This window comes from Pleurodeles waltl, chromosome 4_2 (assembly GCF_031143425.1).
Source record: "Pleurodeles waltl isolate 20211129_DDA chromosome 4_2, aPleWal1.hap1.20221129, whole genome shotgun sequence".
Taxonomy (NCBI): domain Eukaryota; kingdom Metazoa; phylum Chordata; class Amphibia; order Caudata; family Salamandridae; genus Pleurodeles; species Pleurodeles waltl.
Window position 1 is genome coordinate 93538552 of NC_090443.1, and position 27942 is coordinate 93566493.

The window sequence follows — 27942 nt, forward strand, 5'->3', positions numbered from 1 at the left end:
AACCACGGGCTAAAGACCTAAGATGGTAGAACCTGCCATTTGGCATCAAGTTGTTCTAAGAAAACCAGGTTTTTAGTTTTCATTTGAATCCCAGGTCCATGCGTGATGTGCTGATCCAGTCCACGGGTTTTCTTTGAAATCTGGAAGTTGTGCTCTTTTTTTATAACATTATGAGATAATACTACAGGTCCCAGAATTCAAAGGGAAAAGGCTGGACTGGAGCAGAACATCACGCATAGACCTGGAAAACTTGGCAGCTATAGAATATTGAGCATACTGATGTCCACACTGTCACCAGCAGGTTGCCTCCATTTTCCTTTTACTCCCGCTGCAAAACAGGAAGTGTAAAAGTGCAAAACGAATGTTTAATGTTCTCTAACATTGCTGATTCACCCTCCCTCTCTCCGTCTCTCGCCCCTTTCTTTTGTGCTGCAAACACAGTTGGTTCGTGACAATGCAGATCTTCGTTGTGAGCTTCCTAAACTGGAGAAGCGTCTTCGGGCTACAGCTGAGAGAGTTAAGGCCTTGGAGGGTGCACTGAAGGAAGCAAAAGAGGGCGCCATGAAGGACAAGAGGCGCTACCAGCAGGAGGTGGACCGCATCAAGGAGGCCGTGCGCTACAAGAACAACACTCGCCGCCCACACTCTGCTCTGATTGGTGAGACGGAAGTCTAGTGCTTCTCCATCAGTGTAACGTGCACACTACTACCACTTTTTGCACTTCCTACATTGCTAGTGCACTTAGCATGTACCTCCACGTGATGGGGGCACAACTTTTACTGATCTGAAGTTTCCAGTGTCACGGGCCCTATTTCAAGAAAGAAAAACATATTGCACTGCCCCCTGTTGGGTAGTAAAAGACAGCCATAACTGAGGTAAAAAGGGGCTTCATGCTAGTGGGCTATGGTTCCCTAGCTGCTCTGATGATAGCTACGCCTCGGTCCAACTGGTCCAATTGAATTAAACCAAGACTGCAAGTCTGAGAATGCACTGATAGCATGAATGACAATCTACCGCTGTACTCAAGGTGTCCACGTGTCTTGAAGCCCTAATGTAACTCAGGCTTGCTCCTACAAAGTATATAGCTGGCCACTGTATATTTTTCCCTTGTTCGAATAATTCTTACTTGTGTCTGTATTGGGATGTACAACCATCCTTTGTCCATTACCGCCTCACTTTGGTGAGAGTAACCTGTGAACCCAGGACGATCAGCAGGACATTTGTATTCAGACATTATTGATTGGATTGTATTCAGTGGGTGTTATTGTCTGACTGTCTTCGTCATAGATTCATCTTTACAGAATCCTGAAGACAGCATGAATTTCTTTTCCCCAATAATATGTTGCATTTCAGACTTAGGAAATGCTTACATTTTATGTTAAAAAAGAAGAATCATACTGAATTTCTTTGCAAAGTATGCACTTTTTCCCGAGAAAACAATTTAAAAAGCAGAAGCAAGTGGCTCACACACTCAGTAATGATTAGATGCACTGCTTTCTAAGGTTAGCAAATTAATTTTAATATTTTTTTTGTAATTCACTTGCAGCTAAGCCTATTAGACCAGGCCACTACCCAGCAGCATCTCCTACTAGTCACTATGGTGTCGGCAACCGAGAGTGCATCAGCTACACTAACAGCCTCTTCCAGAATTACCAAAACATGTTTCTGCATCGTTCTTCCAGCCCTAGCAGCGACACGAAGTAAGTACCAACCTGCATTGTGCAAATGTACCAACTTCATACCGTGCCTTTTAATTCAGTTGTTGCCAGAACAAAGCGCTTAGATGGTTACAGCGGTTAATTTGAGCTGGTTGTTGCAGGTGGGGCCCACCAGCACTCTTACTTAGAGACCAGGACTTCTTTCTAATCTTCAGGGGTTTGACCCAGAACCAGAGAGAGAAAAGTAGCAAAGGGGGAAAGAAGCAGGAAGAGTCAGGTGAAAAGCTGTGGCAAAGGGAGAAAGCAGAGATGAGCAGGAACCTGCGAGATTGTAACATGGGGGCAGGTAGAGTAGATTGGTGGATGAAAGGCGTGAGATGACAAAAAGGACTGCATGGCCTGGGTATTCAGCAACTTCAGTATTCGGAAGTGGCCACCAAAGGCTCCTTGGAAAAAACTGGGCCCCACCACTTATTCTTTTACAAATGAAACACTGGATTGTTACCCCACACATTCCTTATCAGTCACAACATACTATGTCATTGTGATTTTCTCTGGCTACCGTTTTTTAGTCAGATCATTTAAAGGTGGTCTTCAATGACTCCAAACCACTTCCTAGTATAGAGTATACATGACCGAAGAGCAGACCACTGGACATGAGGAACAGAAGTTTATACCTTTGGCATCCCTCTTTTACCTGAAGGTCAAGTCTCCAGGACTCAGATTGCTCCTTCTCACGCGTGGCACCCAACACTGAAGACTCAAATGTCAGTGGCCTGGAAGGGTCAGCCTGTTTCTGTTGGGTAGGCAAAACTGTTGCAGTTTGTTTGTACCTCAACAACTTAGAAGTCATTTTCTAATACTAAGAAGTCCCAGCAGTGGAAAACGAAAGAAGAAAAAAAAACAAATGTGATTCGGGAGCCATTTTGTGACTGACTTCCAAGCTTATGCTCCTACATGGTCCCTAAAAAAAAAAAAAAAAAAAGAAGTGGTCTTTTTCCCTTTTCTACCCTTCACTCCTCGAAATTACATGATCTTAAAAATTATGTTGAAACATTGTTCCAAAAAACATTATCTTTCATAGCCTTTTACAACCAGATTTGAGTATTCTTTGTGTTTTTGTGTTGTAACATAGGCTTTGACGAAACCAGACAAAAAACGAATAGCTATCTAAAATTGAGCAGCTTTACTTTGTCAAGCCATCTGTTCGGCCCACCACAAGAACTGATGTAGGCTGCAGGATCAGTTTGAAAGCAATATCACTCATCCATAAGAGCCTCGCGTACACGTGCCTGTTTGCTCGGGTGTCAGAATTATGAGTTAATTGAAATTTATCAACAGCCAGATTTCACCCCAATAAATTTCAGCAGGTCAAACCTACTGAAATTGACTGGGTGAAAAATGCTCGCTAAAAAGTGGGAAATGGCGGTTTTCACGCTTAGGTTTAAATTAGGAAACTCGTAATTGGGGTTATTAAATGCCCCCAAGGTATTCTTATTTATCTGGTGCAATAAATAACACTCAAATACCGAGGCACTTGTAATTGATGCTGAAGTGGTTCACAAATCCTGCCTTACTTACATGGAGAAGTTCGTCTACCAAAAAAGCTCATATCATCCAGTATTAAACCAAATCTGTTGCCACAACGTGCTCCTCCCCACCCCCAACATATGCAGTGGCCATCTACAGTGGCACGGTGGAATCAGATGCCAAGAGACTTCAACCAGTGCCCCTCTCACTTCCTGTTCCTTGTACTGGCATAAGCATACCTCTTCCATTTAAATTCACTCTAAGGTCTACCGGCCAACCCTAATCTAGTGTCCTCGGTGCTTGGGTCACCCCTTCTCTAACCACCCATCCTTTTCTCGCAACCATAACCCTGAAAGTGGTTGGTGCTTTAACATCATGGGACTCAATAAAGCGTACTGCAACCAATACCAGTCCCACTCAAGGAGGTTAACATGGGCCTAGGCCACTTCCGGTCTTTGATGTCCCAAGCCTTAATTGTAGCTGCATCAGTTACCACAAAAATAACGAGCGTCTGTAGCTGAGGGGACTTTTGAGCTTTATTCCCAAGCTGAATGGCCCTTCTGCCCCCCTCTTCACGCCCCCCCCCATGTAACATCACATAACATACACTTCCCTTCGGCACAGCAGCTACCATATCATTGACAGCACCAGCACAATTAATTCGACCGCCGGACATTTTTGTTACACAGCTTTTACCGGGAACGGAATTGCTCCACTTAGTAATAGTTGTGACCGTAATTAAAGAGAACAAGCCCTGGACCTGGGGGGGCGGGGATGAGGAGGGGGGGGGGGGGGGGGGAGGGGGAATGAGCGTTTTATTGCAAGTGCACAGGGCTGAGGGAGCGTCAAGACACCGAAATGGAAGCCTGGTGGCATAGTGTACTGTTCCAGATTTCCGCTCAGAAGATTTTTTAAATCTCTCTTAATTTGAGTGAGAACATTGTCTCATAACGGTACAGAATAATCCAGATAATTTATATAATCCACACTACAATCTAGAGGTTTGCCACACATTATCGGGGGCAAAGGGCTACAAATTGCCTTTTTTCGTAATGTTTCAAGGCGTGCTGGAACATCGAGAATCAGCATCCGCCATCCACTATCACATTACCTGTACACATACAAACGTACACAAGTCTTGGGGTTTATGTGGAAAAGTGTGTGAGTTCAGAGCTAGGGTGGCACTGCGGTTCCCCTTGACCCGGTGCCCAGATTGCAGCACACTTCTATCACAATCGATTCCCCTTTTGGCAGCTTCTGCAGAACATCGCGTGTGTGACAGTCCAAGAGCCATAACTCCCTTCTCAGCTCTTTAGAGGTTGCCCATTAGTATGACCATGAGAGAAGAGCTTCGATAGTTTGTGCCCATGCAATGCCAGGGCATGCATGGGCACCAGCTATGCTGAGCAGGGGGTCTCCGACGCTCTAGGGGCCCCATTCCTCTAAGGGTCCGCCAAACCTTCGTGCTGGGGGTTTGGGGAATCAGCCCAAGACCAATGAATATCCGTAGGGTGTGGGAGACCTGGGGGCTTCTTACACGTTCTGTCGGTGGGCTCCATCATTTTGTGTTCCACACTGTGCAATGCCTGCTCCTCCAGGAAATTACCGAGTTTATTCTTTGTACTGGCCATCCACCAAATACATAACTCACGAAATGAGTATTCTACCCAATAAGAACAAACAGAAAACATTTTCCTGTGTGGTCGAAAGGGAATGGGAAATAGGAAAAGTAGACAAGAAAATTACCCTTTTTAGGAAAAGCACGTGTTGTTGTCTAGTTACACTTTGTCTTTGTTTCTAGCCCAACAAATGCATGCTCAGCCACCGGCAGCAGCTCCTCCAGCAGCACCGCGGAGCCCTTCCGGAAGTTAAATGTGGACAACGGTAAGCCGGCTGTGTGTGGGACTCACGGGTGATCTAAGAAGAAACTCGGATCGCATGCTGATGCCACGCACCGTGGGATAGGGCCGCCCCTAATGAGTAGAGCCCGAGCATGAGCGATTATGTGTGCAGTGAGACGTGCAAAGAGGCGCTTAGCACTTTAAAAGAGAGAGCTGCATCACCTTATCGCAATTTCAACCAATCATGTTTAATTGTTATCATTAATGTGTACTAGTAGGACAGGGGAGTCTAATGAAGGTCCAGGAGGGCCAGATTCAGGCCACATATTCAGCACATCTATGGAAGATAAATGTGTGTGTGTGTGTGTTGCATGTTCTTATTTACAAAAGGAATAGCTATTCTGAAAATCGGGCTCTCTTGGACCTATGTTAGGCTTGCTAGTCATATGGTACATCTTCCTAATTACTGTTGCATGCGGGCAATTAACTTTTTTTGAGTTCAGCTAAAGTACCTTGAAAGAGATGTTCCACTGATGTTATTAAATCAGCATTTCTTGCACATTCAGTGGGGCATTTTTAGAATATTCTCCCGATACGCTCATATACAATCGACTTGGACACCACTTGAACATTTGAGGGCATGCTTGCAATGGCCGTTTTGTTTTTGTTCAGCAGTTGAAAAATGTCATACTTTTCAGAGTAAAGTTTGTTATGGCATTGTTGTTTCTGCTCATTAGTTCATATGATATGTGGCTGGCGAAACCATCTTACCTTTGACCATGAGACAAATGAAAGCAAACTGTTCTGTTCAAATTGTAGGTATCATAATTTTATGGCAGAATTGATTTTGTGTCTTTCCTCTTAGTTAATTGATTATTCTTATATTCATGCGGTTGATGGAACTATTTTTGGGGGTCGGGAGGCTAAGTGGGGAGAGATCCAACAACCCTAAATGCCAGTTTTGTGCACCCTTGGGCACTGAAGCACTACTGAAGGGGCGCATATGCTTGTGCAGCCCTTTCTGTAATACAGAGAGTGCAGGCACAAACATGGCACCAGCAGCATCTTAAGGGGGGTGTTCCCTCATTTGCATGGGGGCATGGCCAGGGGCGGCTCCTCCATTAGGGCGGAGGAGCGCCCCCCGCCAGCAGCAACAGCTGCACAACTTTTACTATAAAACAATAATAAACCATGCTTATTATTGTTTTATAGTAAAAGGGGCAGGACCTTGGGGCTGTGACAGGAACGAGGGGAGTGCTAGGCACTCCCCCTCAGTATGCATGTATGTTTGGCTGGCTGTCTCGGGCCAGCCAAACACACATGAGCACAAGGTTCTCTCCAACCCAGCAGCACATGCACTGCAGTGCTGGGTTGGAGACACCAGGCAGAGAATTCAGTCTGCCACTAGGTGCTCTGGTTGGGTACTCCATCCAATCCTAACGCTGCTTTCATGCTGCCAGCAGCATGAAAGCAGCGTTGCAATTGGATGCAGGGCAGGCTGGGAGCCTGCGCCTGAGTCCAGTGTTGGAGCGGATGGTTGCGGCAAAGTGCGGGACAAAAAGGTACGTTTAAAAAAAAATTACATTCTTTTTTTTTCTTAACCTCCCCCCACCCGCCACCCACCGCTCTGCCTCTTTTCCGTCCCGTGAGCCGCTGTTGGGTGTGGCCCCATCCAAATGAGAGGGACACTTTGATTTTGCACCAACACTACATTATAGATGCAGAGCCAAATGCACAGAGGCTGTCAGGAGCCTCACAGTCAGTGCATCTCCCACCCGAAGAAGCCCTCTAGGGTATAGGAGATCCCATGGGCACTACAGATATTCCCCTGCAGACGGGAACAGTCACTCACTGCACCTGCCTGAAAGAGGATCTTTATTGTCCTCTGAAGTGCAGGCCAGGCACCACCTGCACTGTGAAAGAAGGAGCGGCTTCCACACTAGTGTGCTGCTCTCTCATGGCTGTCCTGAGGGCAGCACATTACATGCCATAGGCCGCATTGTTCCTATTTGCGACCGCTGCACCAAGGCCAAGCAGGCAAATTATGCCCTACATCTAATACAGCCCCTCGTTAGTTAAGGCATTTTGGTCATTTATTTGGACCCTGAAGGTATGTTGTTTCTGGTCAGGTGGTTGATAAAACCATTTTGTTTCTACCATGGAACCACCTTCTTCCTTTTCTTGCAGCTGCTAAAGTCCTTGGGTGTCTCTGCATGTTGTTGGTGCAGTTAGCTTGTTTCACCCAGTTAGAAAGCTGCTCTCCTAAAGGGGACTGTAACCGCACTTGCATCCTTTAGTTACTAAAAGCTGGACCATAAATGAAAATCTTATTAGCCCAAGCACAAAAGGACCACTGGCACAGTCTTGATATTTCACGCCACATTCTGATCCAGCTAGGCCACTAGCGGCTCTGCAACGTTTACCAGTAGTCCAGAAATAACAATGAGCAGACACAGAAAGGCAGTAGTTACATCAGTGAAGTATATTTGCTAATCATAAATTCAAACATGATGAGGTTGCTTCGCATTATATTCTGTAATATTGACAAGGCAACGGGTTTTAACAATGTCTCATCTTCTGTTTCCCTGTTCTTCTAATCTCTGGTAATTCCCTGAATCCTGCGGTTTCAGGCAATGCTACAGACATCAATGACAACAGGTAAGGCATCAGCATGCTTCCGGGTGGTGCTGTTCTTTCTGTTTTTTTCATTGCTGTTTTTATTTATTCAGTATAGAAACAAAAAAGGAATTCAAACAACAAGACCTTGCCACACGCTCTGTGACTCTTAGAGCTGGCAAATGATTGGCTAATACACAATAAGCATAATAAAGTGTGTGTTTGATGGGATCCATCCAGATTTGGTTTAACAGGTGCATGCTACTTTCACATTTCTACCCCAAATGTACTCTACTGGATGTTTACTATGTGTTTGTCTCTGTGTATCTTTGTGTGCTGCATGTAAATTATTTGACCACCTTGACTCAACAGCAACGGCTGGATGTGTAGTATATGTTATATGTATTTCTTCAACACACATCCTGCAAGCTTCTTGACGAACTTGGGTACAACATATCCAAAGCTGAAACGAAAAAAGAAGAAATAACATTACACACTTTTAACTACAGCACAAACCACGCAAAAATGTATTGTTTACAAAGCCAGAATTTGGGTATTTTTCTAAACCCAATCAAGCTAGACACGGCCCGCGAATAAAAAAGAGAACATTTTTCAATTCGTAGTCACTGCCCCCGAGAAAGCCCTGTCTTAACCCCTTCGATCCTCTCCTGTGCCGAGTCTTCTTTTGGCTATTTGGGGCAGTTCGCGCTTAGGCCCTCATAAGTTTTTCTCCACATAAGCTACCCATGCCAAATTTGCGCCCTTTTTTTGCAACATCCTAGGGATTCTAGGGGTACCCAGACTTTGTGGGTTCCCCTGAAGGAGACCAAGAAATTATCCAAAATACAGCAAACATTTTGGTTTAAAAAAAAAATGGGAAAAAAGGGCTGCAGAAGAAGGCTTGTGTTTTTTTCCCTGAAAATGGCATCAACAAAGGATTGGCGGTGGTAAAATCACCATCTTCCCAGCTTTCAGGAACAGGCAGACTTGAATGAGAAAAACCAATTTTTCAACACAATTCTGACATTTTACTGGGACATACCACATTTTTACTATTTTTTATGCTTTCAGCCTCCTTCCAGTTAGTGACAGAAATGGGTAAGAAACCAATGCTGGATCCCAGAAAGCTAAACATTTCTTAAAAAGTAGACGAAATTCTGAATTCAGCAAGGAGTCATTTGTGTAGATCCTACAGTGCTTCCTACAGAAAATAACAACTGAAATAAAAGAATATTGAAATTGAGGTGAAAAAACCAGCCACTTTTCTCCACGTTTTACTCTGTAACTTTTTCTTGCGGTGTCAGATTTTTGGAAGCAGTATACCATTACGTCAGCTGGACTCTTCTGGTGGGGGGATATATAGGGCTTGTAGGTTCATCAAGATCCCTAGGTACCCAGAGACAATAAATGAGCTGCACCTTGCAATGGGTTTTCATTCTATACCGGGTATACAGCAATTCATTTGCTGAAATATAAAAAGTGAAAAATAGGTATCAAGAAAACCTTTATATTTCCAACATGGCCACAAGATAAGGTGTTGAGAAGCAGTGGTTATTTGCACATCTCTGAGTTGTGGGTGCCCATACTAGCATGTGAATTACAGGGCATTTCTCAAATAGATGTATTTTTTACACACTGTCTTACATTTGGAAGGAAAAAATGTAGAGAAAGACAAGGGGCAATAACACTTGTTTTGCTACTCTGGGTTCCCCCAAGTCTCCCGATAAAAAAGGTACCTCACTTGCGTGGGTAGGCCTAGCGCCCGCGACAGCAAATGCCCCAATACACAACATGGACACATCACATTTTCACAAAGAAAACAGAGATGTTTTTTGCAAAGTGCCTAGCTGTGGATTTTGGCCTCTAGCTCAGTCAGCACGTAGGGAAACCTAGCAAACCTACACAGTTTTAAAAACTAGATACCTTGGGGAATCCAAGAAGGGGTTGACTTGCGGGGCTCTGATCAGGTTCTCTTAACCAGAATCCTTTGCAAACCTCAAAATTTGGCCAAAGAAACACTTTTTCCTCTCATTTTGGTGACAGAAAGTTCTGGAATCAGAGAGGAGCCACAAATTTCCTTCCACCCAGCATTCCCCAAGTCTCCCGATAAAAATGGTACCTCACTTGTGGGGTAGGCCTAGCGCCCATGACAGGAAATGCCCAAAAACACAACGTGGACACATCACATTTTCACAGAGAAAACAGAGCTGTTTCTTGCAAAGTGCCTGGCTGTGGATTTTGGCCTCTAGCTCAGCCAGCACCTAGGGAAACCTAGCAAACCTGCACAGTTTTGAAAACTAGACACCTAGGGGAATCCATGATCGGATGACTTGTGGGGCTCTGACCAGGTTCTGTTCTCCAGAAGCCTTTGCAAGCCTCAAAATTTGGCCAAAAAAACACCTTTTCCTCCCATTTCGGTGACAGAAAGTTCTGGAATCAGAGAGGAGCCACAAATTAACTTCCACCCAGCATTCCCCCAAGTCTCCCAATAAAAATGGTACCTTACTTGTGGGGGTAGGCCTAGCGCACTAGACAGGAAATGCCCCAAAACATAATGTGGACACATCACATTTTCACAAAGAAAACAGAGCTGTTTTTTGCAAAATGCCTAGCTGTGGATTTTGGCCTCTAGCTCAGCCGGCACCTAGGGAAACCTAGCAAACCTGTGCAGTTTTGAAAACTAGATACCTCGGGGAATCCAAGATGGGTGACTTGTGGGGCTCTGACCAGGTTCTGTTACCCAGAAGACTTTGCAAACCTCAAACTTTGGCCAAAAAAACACTTTTTCCTCTCATTTCAGTGACAGAAAGTTCTGGAATCAGAGAGGAGCCATGAATTAACTTCCACCTAGCATTCTCCAAGTCTCCCGATTAAAATGGTACCTCACTTGTGGGGGTAGGCCTAGCGCCCGCGACAGGAAATGCCCCAAAACACAACGTGGACACATCACATTTTCACAAAGAAAACAGAGCTGTTTTATGCAAAGTGCCTGGCTGTGGATTTTGGCCTGTAGCTCAGCCGGAACCTAGGGAAACCTAGCAAACCTGCGCAGTTTTGAAAGCTAGACACATAGGGGAATCCATGATGGGGTGGCTTGTGGGGCTCTGACCAGGTTCTGTTATCCAGCAGCCTTTGCAAGCCTCAAAATTTGGCCAAAAAAACACATTTTCCTCCCATTTCGGTGACAGAAAGTTCTGGAATCAGAGAGGAGCCACAAATTAACTTCCACCCAGCATTCCCACAAGTCTCCCGATAAAAATGGTACCTCACTTGTGGGGGTAGGCCTAGCGCACTAGACAGGAAATGCCCCAAAACATAATGTGGACACATCACATTTTCACAAAGAAAACAGAGCTGTTTTTTGCAAAATGCCTAGCTGTGGATTTTGGCCTCTAGCTCAGCCGGCACCTACGGAAACCTAGCAAACCTGCGCAGTTTTGAAAGCTAGACACATAGGGGAATCCATGATGGGGTGGCTTGTGGGGCTCTGACCAGGTTCTGTTATCCAGAAGCCTTTGCAAGCCTCACAATTTGGCCAAAAAAACACCTTTTCCTCCCATTTCGGTGACAGAAAGTTCTGGAATCAGAGAGGAGCCACAAAGTAACTTCTACCCAGCATTCCCCCAAGTCTCCTGATAAAAATGGTACCTCACTTGTGGGGGTAGGCCTACCGCACTAGACAGGAAATGCCCCAAAACATAGTGTGGAAACATCACATTTTCACAAAGAAAACAGAGCTGTTTTTTGCAAAATGCCTAGCTGTGGATTTTGGCCTCTAGCTCAGCCGGCACCTAGGGAAACCTAGAAAACCTGTGCAGTTTTGAAAACTAGACACCTAGGGGAATCCAAGATGGGGTGACTTGTGGGGCTCTGACCAGGTTCTGTTACCCAGAATCCTTTGCAAACCTCAAACTTTGGCCAAAAAAACACTTTTTCCTCTCATTTCAGTGACAGAAAGTTCTGGAATCAGAGAGGAGCCACGAATTTCCTTCCACCTAGCATTTCCTCAAGTCTGCCGATAAAAATGGTACCTCACTTGTAGGGGTAGGCCTAGGGCACGCAACAGGAAATGCCCCAAAACACAATGTGGACACATCACATTTTCAGAAAGAAAACAGCTGTTTTTTGCAAAATGCCTAGCTGTGGATTTTGACCTCTACCTCAGCCGGCACCTAGGGAAACCTATCAAACCTCCACAGTTTTGAAAACTAGACATCTAGGGGAATCCATGATGGGGTGACTTGTGGGGCTCTGACCAGGTTCTGTTACCCAGAAGACTTTGCAAGCCTCAAAATTTGGCCACAAAAACAATTTTTCTTCTCATTTCGGTGACAGAAAGTTATGGAATCAGAGAGGAGCCACACATTTCCTTCCACCCAGCGTTCCCCAAGTCTCCCGATAAAAATGGTACCTCACTTGTGGGGGTAGGCCTAGCGCCTGCGACAGGAAATGCCCCAAAACACAACATGGACACATCACATTTTCACAAAGAAAACAGAGCTGTTTTTTGCAAAATGCCTAGCTGTGGATTTTGGCCTCTAGCTCAGCCGGCACCTAGGGAAACCTAGAAAACCTGTGCAGTTTTGAAAACTAGACACCTAGGGGAATTCAAGATGGGGTGACTTGTGGGGCTCTGACCAGGTTCTGTTACCCAGAATCCTTTGCAAACCTCAAACTTTGGCCAAAAAAACACTTTTTCCTCTCATTTCAGTGACAGAAAGTTCTGGAATCAGAGAGGAGCCACGAATTTCCTTCCACCTAGCATTTCCTCAAGTCTGCCGATAAAAATGGTACCTCACTTGTAGGGGTAGGCCTAGGGCACGCAACAGGAAATGCCCCAAAACACAATGTGGACACATCACATTTTCAGAAAGAAAACAGCTGTTTTTTGCAAAATGCCTAGCTGTGGATTTTGACCTCTACCTCAGCCGGCACCTAGGGAAACCTATCAAACCTCCACAGTTTTGAAAACTAGACATCTAGGGGAATCCATGATGGGGTGACTTGTGGGGCTCTGACCAGGTTCTGTTACCCAGAAGACTTTGCAAGCCTCAAAATTTGGCCACAAAAACAATTTTTCTTCTCATTTCGGTGACAGAAAGGTATGGAATCAGAGAGGAGCCACACATTTCCTTCCACCCAGCGTTCCCCAAGTCTCCGATAAAAATGGTACCTCACTTGTGGGGGTAGGCCTAGCGCCTGCGACAGGAAATGCCCCAAAACACAACGTGGACACATCACATTTTCACAAAGAAAACAGAGCTGTTTTTTGCAAAGTGCCTTGCTGTGGATTTTGGCCTCTAGCTCAGCCGGCGCCTAGGGAAACCTGGCAAACATATGCAGTTTTGAAAACTAGACACCTAGGGGAATCCACGATGGGGTGACTTGTGGGGCTCTGACCAGGTTCTGTTACACAGAATCCTTTGCAAACCTCAAAATTTGGCCAAAGAAACACTTTTTCCTCTCATTTTGGTGACAGAAAGTTTTGGAATCAGAGAGGAGCCACAAATTTCCTTCCACCCAGCGTTCCCTCAAGTCTCCCGATAAAAATGGTACCTCACTTGTGGGGGTATGCCTAGCGCCTACGACAGGAAATGCCCGAAAACACAACATGGACACATCACATTTTCACAAAGAAAACAGAGCTGTTTCTTGCAATGTGCCTGGCTGTGGATTTTGGACTCTAGCTCAGCCGGCACCTAGGGAAACCTAGCAAACCTGCGCAGTTTTGAAAACTAGACACCTAAGGGAATCCATGATGGGGTGACTTGTAGGCTCTGACCAGGTTTTGTGACCCAGAAGCCTTTGCAAACCTCACAATTTGGCCAAAAAAACACCTTTTCCTCTCATTTCGGTGACAGAAGGTTCTGGAATCAGAGAGGAGCCACAAATTTCCTTCCACCCAGCATTCCCCCAAGTCTCCCGATAAAAATGGGACCTCACTTGTGGGTGTAGGCCTAGCGCACGCGACAGGAAATGCCCCAAGACACAACGTGGACACATCACATTTTCACAAAGAAAACAGAGCTGTTTTTTGCAAAATGCCTAGCTGTGGATTTTGGCCTCTAGCTCAGCCGGCACCTAGGGAAACCTAGCAAAGCTGCGCATTTTTGAAAACTAGACACCTAGAGGAATCCAAGATGGGGTGACCTGTGGGGCTCTGACCAGGTTCTGTTACACAGAATCCTTTGCCAATCTCAAAATTTGGCCAAAAAAACACTTTTTCCTCTCATTTCGGGGACAGAAAGTTCTGGAATCAGAGAGGAGCCTCAAATTTCCTTCCACCCAGTTTTCCCTCAAGTCTTCCGATAAAAATGGTACCTCACTTTTGTGGGTAGGCCTAGCGCCTGCGAAAGGAAATGCCTCAAAACCCTATCCAGACACATAAAAATTATCAAATACAAAACTACCTTTTTTTGTGGGGGGCACCTGCATTTTTGTTCCTTGGCTCAGCAGCGATCTACGGAAACCTACCAAACCCAGACATTTCTGAAAACTAGACACCTGAGGGGGTCCAGGGATGTGTGACTTGCGGGGATCCCCCAATGTTTTCTTACCCAGAATCCTCGGCAAACCTCAAATTTAGCTAAAAAATCACATTTTCCCCACATTTCTGTGTGGGATCACCGCCCCAGGACAAATTTCATACCACCCAACGTTCCCCTCAGTCTCCCGGTAAAAATTATACCTCATTTGTGTAGGTGGGCCAAGTGCTTGTGACAGGGAAGAGCCAAAAACATGTCGAAATTGAGGGGGCACCAAAGCGGGTCCAAAAGGGCAGTATGAAAAAAAAAAAATTTTAGGCTGACAAGTGCAGCAGAATGTTTATCGATATAGATGCAACAATGCTGGGTGGTAGGAATTTTGTGGATTCCGGAAGGTTCCATCACAAAAACGTGGGGAAAATGTGTAATTTCCAGCAAAGTTGATGGTTTGCAGGGCATTGTGGGTAGGAAAATGGTGCGGGGTGCATGTGAAACACACCACCCTGGAATCACCCAGATGTTTAGTTTTCAGATGTGTCTGGGTCTTGTGGATTTTTCTACATGGCAGCGTCCCAAAGTCCATAAAGTGCAGCCATCACCATTCCAAGTGGGACGATTTTGAGAGTAAGCCAAGCTCTCATGACCCAAAGGAAAAATCAAAACCCAAAATAATCAAATGTCTTCTTGCTTGCTGTGGGATAAGATGTTTTAGAGTGCACAGGAGAGCTGAAAGACTGTTACCCCATTCAGTTGGGGTGGGGGCATAACTAGGCCCATACTGGTTGGTAGCCACCACCCCACTATATTTTTTAAATTCCCTGGCATCTAGTAGACTTTCTGTCCCCCGGGGTGTGGATCGGGGTAACTTCCCCATCTGCCCACTAGTGGGCAGAACACATTTGGCCCCATTTATTTGGGGTGCGGGTATGGCCATACCCCCACCCTCTTATTTTGAAAAAAAAAACTTCCCTGGCCTATGGTGGGCTTTCTGCCCCCCCCCCCCTTGGGGGCACATTGGCCTTCCAAAATTAGGCCAATCTGTCCCACATATGGCCAACAGTAATGCGCCCCCATGCGGAGTGACCCTTACCCAAGGGGCTCCCCCCAAAAGAAAACACACACATACACACAAACCAATCCCTGGTGCCTAAGTGGTTTCAGCCCCCCCGGGGACAGATCAGCCTAAAAGAAATACACTGATCTGCCCCCAGGGGTCGCCACCCCACCCCTAAAACAAAAAAAACAAAAAAATGATCCCTGGCGCCTGGAGGTTTCTGGGTTTCTGCCCCCCCCCCCCCCCCCAGGGGCAGATCGGCCTAATAACAATAGGCGATCTGCCCCAAGGCGGGGCAGAAATGGCCTAAAATAAATCCCCCCCCCCCCGGGGAGCGACCCTTGCCTAAGGAAAACACCCTCCTAAAGAAAACACACACATACACCAATCCCTGGGGCCTGAGTGGTTTAGCCCCCCCCCCCCCACCCCCTCAGGGACAGATCAGCCTAAAAGAAATACACTGACCTGTCCCCAGGGGGGGCAGAAATGGCCTAAAATAAATTTGCCCCCCCCCCGGGGAGCCCCCCTTGGCCTAACAAAAATCGGCCGATCTGCCCCAAGGGAGCAGAAATGGTCTAAATACAATTTGCCTCCCAGGGGAGCGTCCCTTGCCTAAGGGGTCGCTCCCCACCTCTAAAAAACTAAAATAAAAAATAATCCCAGGAGCCCAGAGGTTTCTGCCCCCCCTGGGGGCAGATCGGCCTAATAACAATAAGCCGATCTGCCCCCAGGAGGGGGCAGAAATGTCCTAAAATAAAATTTCCCATCTCCCCCCCCCCCGGGGAGCGACCCTTGCCTAAAGGGTTGCTCCCCTTCTGTGAATTCGGCATTAAAAAAAACTCCCTGGTGGCTAGTGTTTTTTGCCCCTCTTGGGGGCAGACTGGCCTCATAAAAATAGGCCGATCTGCCCCCCAAGTAGGGGCAGAAATGGCCTAAATATAATTTGGCCCCTAGGGGAGCGTCCCATGCCTAAGGGGACGCTCCCCAACTCTATAAAAAAAAAAAAAAAAAAAAAAGATCCCTGGGGGCTAGTGTTTTCTGGCCCCAGGGGGGTCAGAAAAGGCCTTGAAAAAAGTTGCCCTCCTGGGGAGCGACCCTTGCCCAAGGGGTCGCTCCCCCTATGCCAATTTCTTTTTTAAAATAAATCCCTGGTGTCTAGTGGGCATTTCAGAAGCCGGATCGCTTTACGATCCAGCTTCTGAAATGCTCTGAGAGACTTCAAAGGGAAGGAAATTCCTTTCCTTCCCTTTGAAGCCTCTCAGGCCCCCATCACATGATCGGAAGAGAAATGCTTTGCATTTCTCTTCTGATCGCACTGGAAGCTGAGCTTCCAGCGTGATGGGGAAGAGGCCTCTGATGACGTCACTGGGGGGGTCGGGGTTCCCCTTCCATCCCTGTCTTGGGGGGTGGGAGGGAAGCCCACAAAGGGAGCGCTAGCGCTCCCTCTGAGCTCAGTGCCGAGGACGTAATGGTTAAATCCTCAGCACAGGAACACTATGCCGGAGGTAGTTTGAAGTCCTCAACCCCAGAGCGATATGATTCCATCTAGACAGGCCCACTACCAGCCTCACTGCGCATGCTGATCCACCTTCAGGTGATGAACACTTTTTTTATGGGAGTCTCAAGGTAAATGGCATGGTTGTAATCCAGTCATGATTAAACTATAGTGGGGATTACTGCCACATGTAGTTGTGGATCAGTACAGCAAGACTGAAAAACACTGCTGCGGTGGGACTTCAACCCCCAGCAGGCCCTGCATTACCCCTGGAGGAGGGGACTGCCATTTCGCGCTACTAAAGCGCTGTTGTGAACCGCTATGCGGGACGCGCACGGGAAAGCGCCCGGGCCCAGAACAGACTCGTCTTCACCCATCATCGACTGGTGGAGACTGGGCTGCCCCAGGCCCCCCACCTCTTTCGTTTTCATTATCTTCTGTTCCAAGCGGTGAGCATTTCTTTGCTAATCAACTGCCTTGCCTGGGCGTCTCTTTTTGCATCTTACTATTGTTAATTTGTCCCTGAGATTAGGGGCTGTTAAGGGTGTATTATGGGCAGGCTAAAACTGCAAGGGGATATGGACCCCCATAATAAGCCATCCGAGGGCACCACCCTTGACTCTTTTTCAGCTTGTGCAATGGGGGTAATTGCTAAAGAGATTGACCTTGCGGAGTGGTGATTATTGTTGGATGCAGGGGAAGGTCAACGTTGGCCTTTAATACCCCAGCAAGACCTGCAAGCTAGCTTGGACCTCACCAATCTGTCTGTTCCAGTGCTTAATTTGTAAATAGAAAAGTGCAGGTGCTCAGAGCTCTCCTCTGAAACACGCGGCTGCTGCAGTTAAATGTGTGAACATGGAATACTGAGGCAGCGTAATCCTGAAGCCATGTTGGGCCTCTTTAATCCATTTAAAGCCACTCCCAGCGCTTCAGCTCACTGTTGCAGCATTCTGCTTTCTCCCATTGTGACGCTTGTTCGTTTTTCTCTTCCTCCGTCTTTCCCATGTGTGTCTTTTGCTCACCACAAATGCTTGAGCCAGAAGACTAAGCCCCGGCCCTCAAAAATAATTGCCGGTGCTCAGCACCGGAAACAAGAAGCACAAATTAAGCACTGGTCTGTTCCCTCTAATATGATGCCAGCTGACAACAGACTCTATACAGGGAGTGAAGTACAGGAAACTTTAAACAACAGCGATTGTGCTCCTTCAGCCAAAAGAAAGCGCCAAATAAGGCAACCTGAAAATCATAGATTCCCGGCACATACCACAAGTGCAAGGGTTTTCACAAGGGGCTCTGTGGACGCCAGGGAAGCAATCACACCAGACAGGGACCTAATTTTAGACAAACTTAAATCTGTGCTTGTTCAGTGTGTGGCCCCTCCGATGGAGATATTACATCGTTTAATATCTGCTGTTTTAGCTTTGTCTAAGATGGCTGTCAATATTAATACTTTTTCTCCTACAGACATGATTCACTTGGTTACTCCAGCTTCATCAGGGTCACTGGTAGGTCCCAAACTGTTGTGGTTCCGTCTATGGTTCAAAGTACCACATCTGCAGATGCCGCCACTTCACTTCCACCTTTCTTATCTATTGGCTATACTGTGGTCTCTCAGGTTAGCAGAGGTCCGTCTCAGAAAGCCCTGATTAATCAGCCTGAGGCATTGCCTTTCCAGGGTGCGGGGGGCGTTCTCGGCCACAGTTAGATAAAGGCCTATCCTGTCTTAATATGCCACCAGAGTGCTTCCTATATGCAGTCATAAAAGGAGAGCCCCATTCCATCTTTACCATTGATGAATCTGCTACGTACCTCAAAAACAAAGTCTATCACTGGCTGTGTCATAATTCTGATTTAGTATTGTTAGAAATGGGGTTTCTGGTTTGCTAGGCTATGCACCTAAGCCAGGCAGAACCCACCCATTCTAGTCAGGGCAAGGGAATTACACGTCCAAGATAACCCCTGCTCACCCCCTTGGTAGCTTGGCACGAGCAGTCAGGCCTATTCCACAGGCAATGTGTAAAGCGTTTGCTTACACACACACAACCCACGTGACACACTATCCCCACCACAAAGGAAACACAACACCAAGTTATATGAAAATATACTGTATTGTACACAACACAATTATTAGCCAAACACAACATGTCAATAATATTCTGCCACCTTAGCAGTTCTCAGAACGTTACACATTAGTTACTCTGCAGAACCAACAGCAGTCACATATAACACACAGGTTACCTAGTATTCTGCAACATAAGAAGTAGTCAGGAATCACATTACTAAATAAAAGCTCTTGTCATAGAAATATCATAAATGCCCATATCAGGAACATTATAAAACATATGGCAAGTCAGAAAAACAACACATATATAAAACATCATAAAAATAGGTAGGCAACATATAGATCTGTAATGTCCATATAAGGAACTGATGGCCTATATATGTCCTTTAAAAGTACCTGTTTCACGATGCTACGGCACCTCCAGTTCCATAAGTAGATCAAAAAGGGGCCCCTGGCGCGCCACTGCGCAAAATGGGGGCCCTCCAGTGATTTGAGGGGGGGGCGACACGCACCCCCTCTGGATTTATGATGGGCCCCTCCTGAAACACACCTAAAACAACAAGGGCCAAATAGTAGGGGCCCCCACCCGCTTTGGCGGGGGGGGAACAGCTGACACAGGACCTCGCGATGCGGGGAGCCTCCGGCGAGTCTTCCACTACACCCACGTCCTGTAAAGAGCACGTTTGGGCTCCACTGGTGCCAGGGGCAGCCTCCGATCTCTGATGAGGCTTCCTTCCCCCGCCCGGCTCAGGACACAACATAGAGCCAGTCCGGCACACAGCAGCGGGCAGGCACCAAATTAGGTGCCTGCTTGTGCCCCGGGGGCACGGTTGGAGCGCGCTCGCTCCTTTCCTTTCTGTTTATAGTGCTCCGGGGGCACCGGGGACAGCACAGCTCCGGCACGCTTTTTAACATAAAGCTGGGTCGCAGTGGTGAAATCGGCAAGGACAACGCACTTTCCAAAGCGCTAACGATGTACAGCCACAGGCGCACCAGGCACTATACAATCTAGCACTCTCAAGGCGCTATACCAGGAGAAGCGCTCCTCATGTGCTTCAGGTGGGGTTTCAGGGGTCAGGGGCCACAGCACCCTGCCCCTGGGGGACAATAGTTAAGGAAAAAAAGAGCACAGGTGGTAAGACTCAGCAGCAGGCCAGCACAAAGGTTTGCAGTCAGTGGCAGTTCCTCCTAGTGACCCAGCAGGTCACAGGTCAGCACAGCAGCAGCAGTCCATGGCGGTTCCTGGGGAGTCCCTCCAGCAGTCTGTGTCCAGTTCCAGGTCAGTTCCAAGAGTTCCTAAATTATGGGGGAAACCCCCCTGTACTTATACTCAGTTTTACAGCGTGTCCACAAAGGAAGGGGAGAGGAGGTTCCAAACAATTACAACTGTTTCTGGGAGTGCCTCCTGTCTCCTCCAACACAGGCTCCAAACATCAGTTGAGGGTAAACAACCCTATTGTGTGAGGCCAGGGCACAGCCTTTACAAATGAAGGTGTGCCCCGCCCGTCCCTTCTCTCAGCCCAGGAAGGCTGTTCAGTATTCAGATGCACCTCTGTGACACCTCCACCCTCCCTGTGTGCAGGCTGTCTGAAAAGCATGCACAAAAGCCCAACTGTCACTCTGCCCAGGTATGGATTGGAGACAAACTGCAAAACACCCAAGTCATAAGTACAGAGAAATGCTCACTTTCTAGAAGTGGCATTTCTGTAACAGTAATAAAAAATCCACTTACACCAGTAAGCAGCATTTCTCATCCCCATTACAACCATACCAAACATGCCTACGTTACCCCTCATAAATCAGACAATACCCCCTACACATAAGGCAGGGCATTTCCAATGCAATCCTATGAGAAGGCACCACTCACAACAGTGAGACACCAAGTTAGGCTGTTTGTCACTACCAGGACAGGCCACGCATCCAAGCACATCTCCTGCCTTCTACATACATAGCACCCTGCCCATAGGGCTAGCTAGGGCCTACCTTAGGGATGACGTACATGTAGTAAAAGGGGAGTTCTGGGCCTGGCAAGTAAATTTAGATGCCAGGTCCCTGTGGTAAAAATACTGTGCACACAGCCCCTGCGCTAGCAGGCCTGAGACAGGTTTGAAAGGCTACTTCAGTAGGTGGCACAAGCAGCGCTGCAGGCCCACTAGTAGCATTTAGTTTACAGGCCCTGGGTATAGAGATACCACTGTACAAGGGACTTACAGGTACATTAAATATGCCAATTAGGTATAAGCCAATGATACCAAATTTAGATGTGAGAGCACCTGCACTTTAGCACTGATCAGCAGTGATAAAGTGCTCAGAGTCCTAGAGCCAACAGCGAGAGGTCAGAAAAAATAGGAGTAATTAGGCAAAAAGTCAGGGGATGAACCTGCCACAAGGGCCAGGTCCAAAAGAACCCCCCACCAGCATAAAGCCAGGGGAGAACAATCAGTACCTTGATGGGCTTCCCTGATTGGGGTGATAGAACATGGACCCTGGCCTGCCACTGCAGGGGCACGCTCCAGTTCTACCCCAACCTGATCTCAGTTGAGTCTCTCTGTCAATGCTTCCCAGACAACCTAGACTATCCCACGGGGGGCTCCCTAGCTGCCAATGGCCAGAACCAGGCCCCAGGCCGTCTAGGAGCCTCTGGTCTCTGAAGCCACAATGAGTGGGGGGCGGTAGCCCCAGGTGCATAGCAACCTGTCTCCACTCCATTTCCAATCAGTTCAGGGAGTCTACCGTGCCACTGATCCACCAACCTAGAGTCCGCACTCATAGGTTCCACAGGGGCTAGGGGCGAGGCTCTCCTCCCTCTACACCTCCTTATAGGATCCTGCCCTCCTCTCCTAGGAGGGGTATCACCAGAATCCGTAACTGCCAGGACACTGGGTTCTGACAACTGCTAAGGTAGCAGGATATTACTGACATGTTGTGACACACACCCCCTCTGGATTTATGACGGACCCCTCCTGGGGCCTGCGATCTCTGGGGGGCCCCCCATCACGGCCTCAACAGACCCTCCTAAAGGGGGGGCAGCAAAGCACACCCAAAACAACAAGGGCTAAACAGTAGGGCCCCCCACCCGGCTCTGGTGGGGGGGGCCAAACAGCTGACGCAGGACCTCGCAGTGCAGGGAGCCTCCGGCGAGGCTTCCACCCCACCGGGGTCCTGTAAAGGGCAAGTTTGGGCTCCACTGGGGTCAGGGGGAGCCTCCGATGAGGCTTCTTCCCCCCGCCCGGCTCAGGACACAACACAGAGCCGGTCTGGCACACAGCAGCAGACAGGCACCAAAGCACCTGCTTGTGCCCCGGGGCGCTCCTGGGAGCATGCTCGCCCCGAGGGCACGGTAGGAGCGCGCTCGCTCCTTTCCTTTCTGTTTGTGGTGCCCCGGGGCCACCGGGGACAGCGCAGCTCCGGCGCGCTTTTTAACATAAAGCTGGGTCGCGGCGGTGAAATCGGCAAGGACAACGCGCTCTCCAAAACACCAACGATGTGCAGCCACATCGCGCCCCAGGTGCTATATAATCTAGTTAAAAAGCACTCACAAGGCTCTATACCAGGACAGGAGAAGCGCTTCTCATGCGCTTTAGGTGGGGTTTCAGGGGTCAGTGGCCACAGCACCCTGTCCCTGGGGGACAATAGTTAAGGAAAAAAAGAGCACAGGTAGTAAGGCTCAGCAGCATGCCAGCACAAAGGGATGCAGTCAGTGGCAGTTCCTCCTAGTGACCCAGCAGGTCACAGGTCAGCACAGCAGCAGCAGTCCATGGCGGTTCCTGGGGAGTCCCTCCAGCAGTCTGTGTCCAGTTCCAGGTAAGTTCCAAGAGTTCCCAAATTGTGGGGAAGACTCCCCTGTACTTACACTCAGTTTTACAGTGTGTCCATTAAGGAAGGGGAGAGGAGGTTCCAACCATTTACAACTGGTTCTGGGAGTGCCCCCTCTCTCCTCCAGCACAGGCTCCAAACATCAGTTGGGGGTAAATGACCCTATTGTGTGAGGCCAGGGCACAGCCTTTACAAATGCAGGTGTGTCCGCCCTTCTCTCTGCCCAAGAAGACCATACAGTATGCAAATGCACCTCTGTGACACCTCCACCCTCCCTGTGTACAGGCTGTCTGAAAAGTATGCACAAAAGCCCAACTGTCACTCTGCCCAGACGTGGATTGGAATCAAGCTGCAAAAGACCAGAGTCATAAGCACAGAGAAATGCTCACTTTCTGGAAGTGGCATTTCTGTAACAGTAATAAAAAATCCACTCACACCAGTAAGCAGCATTTCTCATCCCCATTACAACCATACCAAACATGCCTACGCTACCCCTCATAAATCAGACAATACCCCTACACATAAGGCAGGGCATTTCCAATGCAATCCTATGAGAAGGCAGCACTCACAGTAGTGAGACACCAAGTTAGGCTGTTTGTCACTACCAGGACAGGCCACTCAACCTGGAACATGTCCTGCCTTCTACTTACATAGCACCCTGCCCATAGGGCTAGCTAGGGCCTACCTTAGGGGTGACCTACATGTAGTAAAAGGGGTGTTCTGGGCCTGGCAAGTAAATTTAGATGCTGGGTCCCTGTGGCAGAAAACTGTGCATACACGCCATGTGCTAGCAGGCCTGAGACAGGTTGGCAGGGCTACTTCAGTGGGTGGTGCAAGCAGCGCTGCAGGCCCACTAGTAGCATTTAATTTACAGGCCCAGGGTATAGAGATACCACTGTACAAGGGACTTACAGGTAAATTAAATATGCCAATTAGGTATAAGCTAATCATACCAACTTTAGATGTGATAGAACCTGCACTTTAGCACTGATCAGCAGTCCTAGAGCCAACAGCGAGAGGTCAGAAAAAATAGGAGGAATTAGGCAAAAAGTCATGGGATAAACCTGCCACAAGTCCAAGTCCAACAAGTATGAATTAGTACTGGGACATCCTATTTGTGGGAAGGTTTGGTTGGGTTGGCCTGGCATCTAAAAGGTTGGAAGGGGATTGTGTAGTGATCAATTGTAAATCTCCTGGCTTGGCTAGGCGACTGATTTACAGCCCCAAGCAGCTGCATCCGCTGGGTGTGGGTATAAAAATTCTCCCACTGGACTTTTTCTATATGCATTTACAACCCCGACATAGTGTAGAGTTTACCCGCCGATCAGGAATACAGATGAAACATATACTTCTACTTCTAATAGGTTTCTTCCCTTGTCTGATCTCGACAATAATGATTAACTATCAAATATTTTACTTACTTTACACTTCATCACTGGCCAGCCCCTCCAGTCACCTAAATCCAGCAGTATTCTGGTCAGGCACTGGAAACGGGTAAAAAAAGAACAGTTAGGGCCCGCTTTGGAAGATGGATGGAATAGGACAAACAAGCCGTCCTTATCTCCTCCAGAGAGGTTTAATCAAGGCATCGCAATTGCCATGGACTCACTGGTTCCCCCTAAGGTTTTTGTACCGTGCATCATTAAGAAACCAAGTCAACCTTGGTTCACTAAAGACCTCAAATTTCTTCAAAGGAAGTATCGCCAACAAGAGCGACGCTGGAAACTGAATACAACTCCAAGAGAGAAAGCTATACTGAACACTGTGCTGAAAAATTATAAAGAAGCTAGTTTTATAGCCAAATATGAATTTTTTATTCTGAAAATCAAAGAGGCCTCTAATGTCCCTAGAGAACTTTTTAAAGTAATTAAAGCACTGTCTTCCCCCCTATACGATCAGATCTGGAGAACTCACAGGAATTCTGCAACAAAGTAGCTACGTACTTTTAAAACAAAATGTTACATATTCATGCCAATTTCAATGCCTGTGAGGTAGAAATGGGGCATTCCATTATGGCTCATACAGGCTCTAGGGCCAGTCATTTCACTCTATCCATCTTTCAACTTCCTCCCCCGGATCGCATAAAGAAGCTGATCTTGGAAACAAAATCCAGTTCTCCTCTGGACCCATGCCTCCCTGCCATTCTTCACTTGGCCCCAGACTTAATTTTCTCAGCCCTAGTTCCTATTTTTCATGAGGTCCTCACCTCGGGGGCTTATCCTGCATCATGGAAGGAGGCCACAGTAATCCCTTTGAAAAAGAAGCACAACGGCAACAGCCAGGATCTCAATAATTTACAGCCCATTGCCTTGCTCCCTTTCTTGGCTAAGATATTTGAAAATCATATTATGAACTAGTGACATTTTTATCAGAATCTGAAGGTTTTGATGCCTCTCAACATGGATTTAGGAAAGCTCACAGTACTGAGTCAGCCCTTATTACTTCCTCAGATTCTATTCGGAGAATGGTGGACGAAGGTCTTGGAGCTATTTTGATTTTGTTAGATCTGTCCACGGCCTTCAACACTATTTCTCTGCAAATTTTGCTAACCCAACTGCATCAAGCAGGCATTAGAGATAAAGCTCTCAAGCTCTTGGAATCTTTTTTGACTAATAGATGGACCACAGTTAGTTGTGGAGATTTCAGTTCCCCGGCCTACCTACTACCCTGCGGTGTTCCCCAAGGCTCATCACTCAGCCCCACCCTGTTCAATTTCTATGTCGCCCCGCTTGCCAATCTGATCCGATCATTTGGCTTTATATCTTCTTCCTATGCTGATGACACCCAATTGATCATCCCAGTCAATAAAAACTGGGGAGAAGTGGCGGATTGTTTTAATAATTGCATGCAGGCAGTCAACAACTGGATGAAAACGAACTGGCTTAAACTAAACAACGACAAAACTGAAATACTTTGTTTTGGTCCTGGTAGTGAACGGTGGAACCCACAATGGTGGCCAACTGATTGTGGCACTCTTCCAGTTCCATCTAAAGCATATAAAAATTTAGGGATTATGTTTGACAACCGCCTCTCTTTCAAATCTCATACCAATCACACAGTGAAAACATGTTTTTGGACCTTAAAAATGTTAAAGACAGTCTTCCCCTATCTTCATAGGGAATGGAAAATTACGGTCACCTTGGCACTGGTAATGTCTAAAGTGGACTATGGCAACACTTTGTTGCTCAATATAGACAAACTGTCTCAGAATAAACTACAAATGATCCAGAATATGGCTGCTAGAGCTATCCTTAACCTCCCCCCGCTCTGCCAGAAACAGTTTAAATCAACTCCACTGGCTGCCAGTGGCCCAGCGTATCTTCTTCAAAACGCTATGCTTAACGCATGAAGCGGTTCATGGAATTGGCTCTAATTATTTTGTTTCTAAACTCTGTTGGTACAGACCCATGCGGCCTCTTCAATCTTCAGGAGCCTACAGAATCCAGCTTCCTCGCACCAACAAAGTAAAATGGGGAGACAAAGCCTTTATAGTAGCTGCAGCTAAGTGCTGGAATTCTCTCCCCCTGACAATTAGGAAGGAACACAACCTCTTAACTTTCAGGAAGCTAGTTAAAACTTGGTTATATCCACGTTAATTCCCTGTCTTGATCTCCTTCTCCCGCGTTCTTTGCACCTTCTCCTCTTTTGTTAGCGCTTCGATGCTTAGGCCGGAATCGCGCTTTACAAATACAAAATACAAATACAAATATTTCTATCCCTAGCCCTAACATTCGCTCCTCTATGACAGATGATTACCCCAATGTAACAGCTGCTGAGTCACAGAGTTTGACATTGGGGTTCCTTTGTTGAAACTGTGCGGGCCTTAGATCTAAGCTTTCTGACCCTGAGTGACTAACATTATCACCCAGTTGGATATGATTATGTTTCAAGAAACTGGGCGCAGGAGCTGTCTACTTGGGATGGTTTTGAGTGTTTTATCATCCCTCCTATTCCTTCTCCTGTTCAAGGAGCATGAGCCACTTTGTTTCACATTTCTAAACACCTCAGGGTCATAACGGTCCCTTTCGGGCACAGTGAGATTCAGATTCTGTGTGTCATTTTTTCCAAAGAGTGTCACTTTTTTTTTAGTTAACTTTTATAACCCAATATGTGATTCAGGATGTCAAATTGAGACCCTGTTTTTAGTGTTGTCTGTTTTGGAGGCCAGATCTTTTTTAAAATTTGGATTGTTTTAATGTCTAATTAGCAGGAGATTTCAATGCTAAATTGGGTTTGAATCCTATTGCCCCAGACCCTTTTGGTTGCTGACACCGCTTTTTGTCCAGAGGCATCTGACGCCAGAGGGAGGCGGTTGTTCATTGCCCTTGGGCAGGCAGGCATTTATAACATTATGGATGTGGTGGGGAATTCCTCCCATCATCGACCCACTTTTGTAGGTTAGGGTAAAGGGTCAATCATTGATTATGTATTAATTTCAAGAGCTTTTGAGGGCTTTATTAATTGTGGAAACTTGTTATAACGGCCATAACACAGTCTAGGTTAGTATGGTAATACCAGTCAGTACCTGCCCAAATGCTGTTTCGGGACTGGTTAGCCTGATCTCCAAAGACCGGGGCCGTAGAATAAAATGGCGTAATATTTCCATCCCTACTTTGCTGAAAACCTTAGTTATCTCAAACCCCAACATGTTTCTAAGGGCCATATGTACAAACACATTTTCCCATAGACACAGAATGGGTAAAACCCTTTGCTACATCTGGTCCTAAATTCCTTGCTGGCTTTTGAGCTTATGTTCTATCTGACTTCCATTCTTTGAATCATTCCATAAGAACTATTATGCTTTTATTTTCAGGGTTTTGTAGAGCCCCCACGACTGGTTGGTATTACAAAAGCTGTAGGGTGACCAAATAGCAACTACGTAAAGCTATTAGTGCTAGGCCAAGGAATCAGCAAGTTATCAGAACTGCTAGAGTTGCCTATGAAAAAGCTATTTGGGAACTGGAAGTTAACCCTTAAGGAGGAGACGTGGGAAAAGCTACTTACTACTTGTAAATTGGGGCATGCAAGGGTTTTCTGGCATATAGTTAATGGAAAACAGTCTAATCATGTTTCACCTGACGATATTGAAACAAATATCACCACTTCACAATGGGTGGTTCACTTTAGTAAGGTGTTTGCCTTGGGCTCAGATGAGTGTCTGGCAGATACCGAAGGACCTCCTCTGTTGCCAGTGGGTGTTACTTTTGGAATTGAGGAAGTTCATTCTGCTAGCTCAGCCAGTCCCTCACACAAACCACCTGTTCCTGATTGGATCCCTATGGACCTTTATAAGGATAATATCTCCATGTGGGCCCCTTTATTAACTAATGTTTTAAATCCTGCTACTGCAACTGAAATTCCCAAGTGATGAAAATCAGCAGTTAT

The 27942-nt window shown here is 46.8% G+C and overlaps 1 protein-coding gene across 1 annotated transcript in view; it reads left to right on the forward strand.

The window, feature by feature from the left end:
- Nucleotides 1-27942, forward strand: part of KIF5A (kinesin family member 5A) — a 602234-nt gene that overhangs the window by 533161 nt on the left and 41131 nt on the right. The window contains exons 24-27 of the mRNA XM_069230811.1: nt 442-658; nt 1547-1700; nt 4990-5072; nt 7660-7687. Coding sequence (XP_069086912.1) covers nt 442-658; nt 1547-1700; nt 4990-5072; nt 7660-7687 — 482 coding nt within the window. The remainder of the gene's footprint in view (nt 1-441; nt 659-1546; nt 1701-4989; nt 5073-7659; nt 7688-27942) is intronic.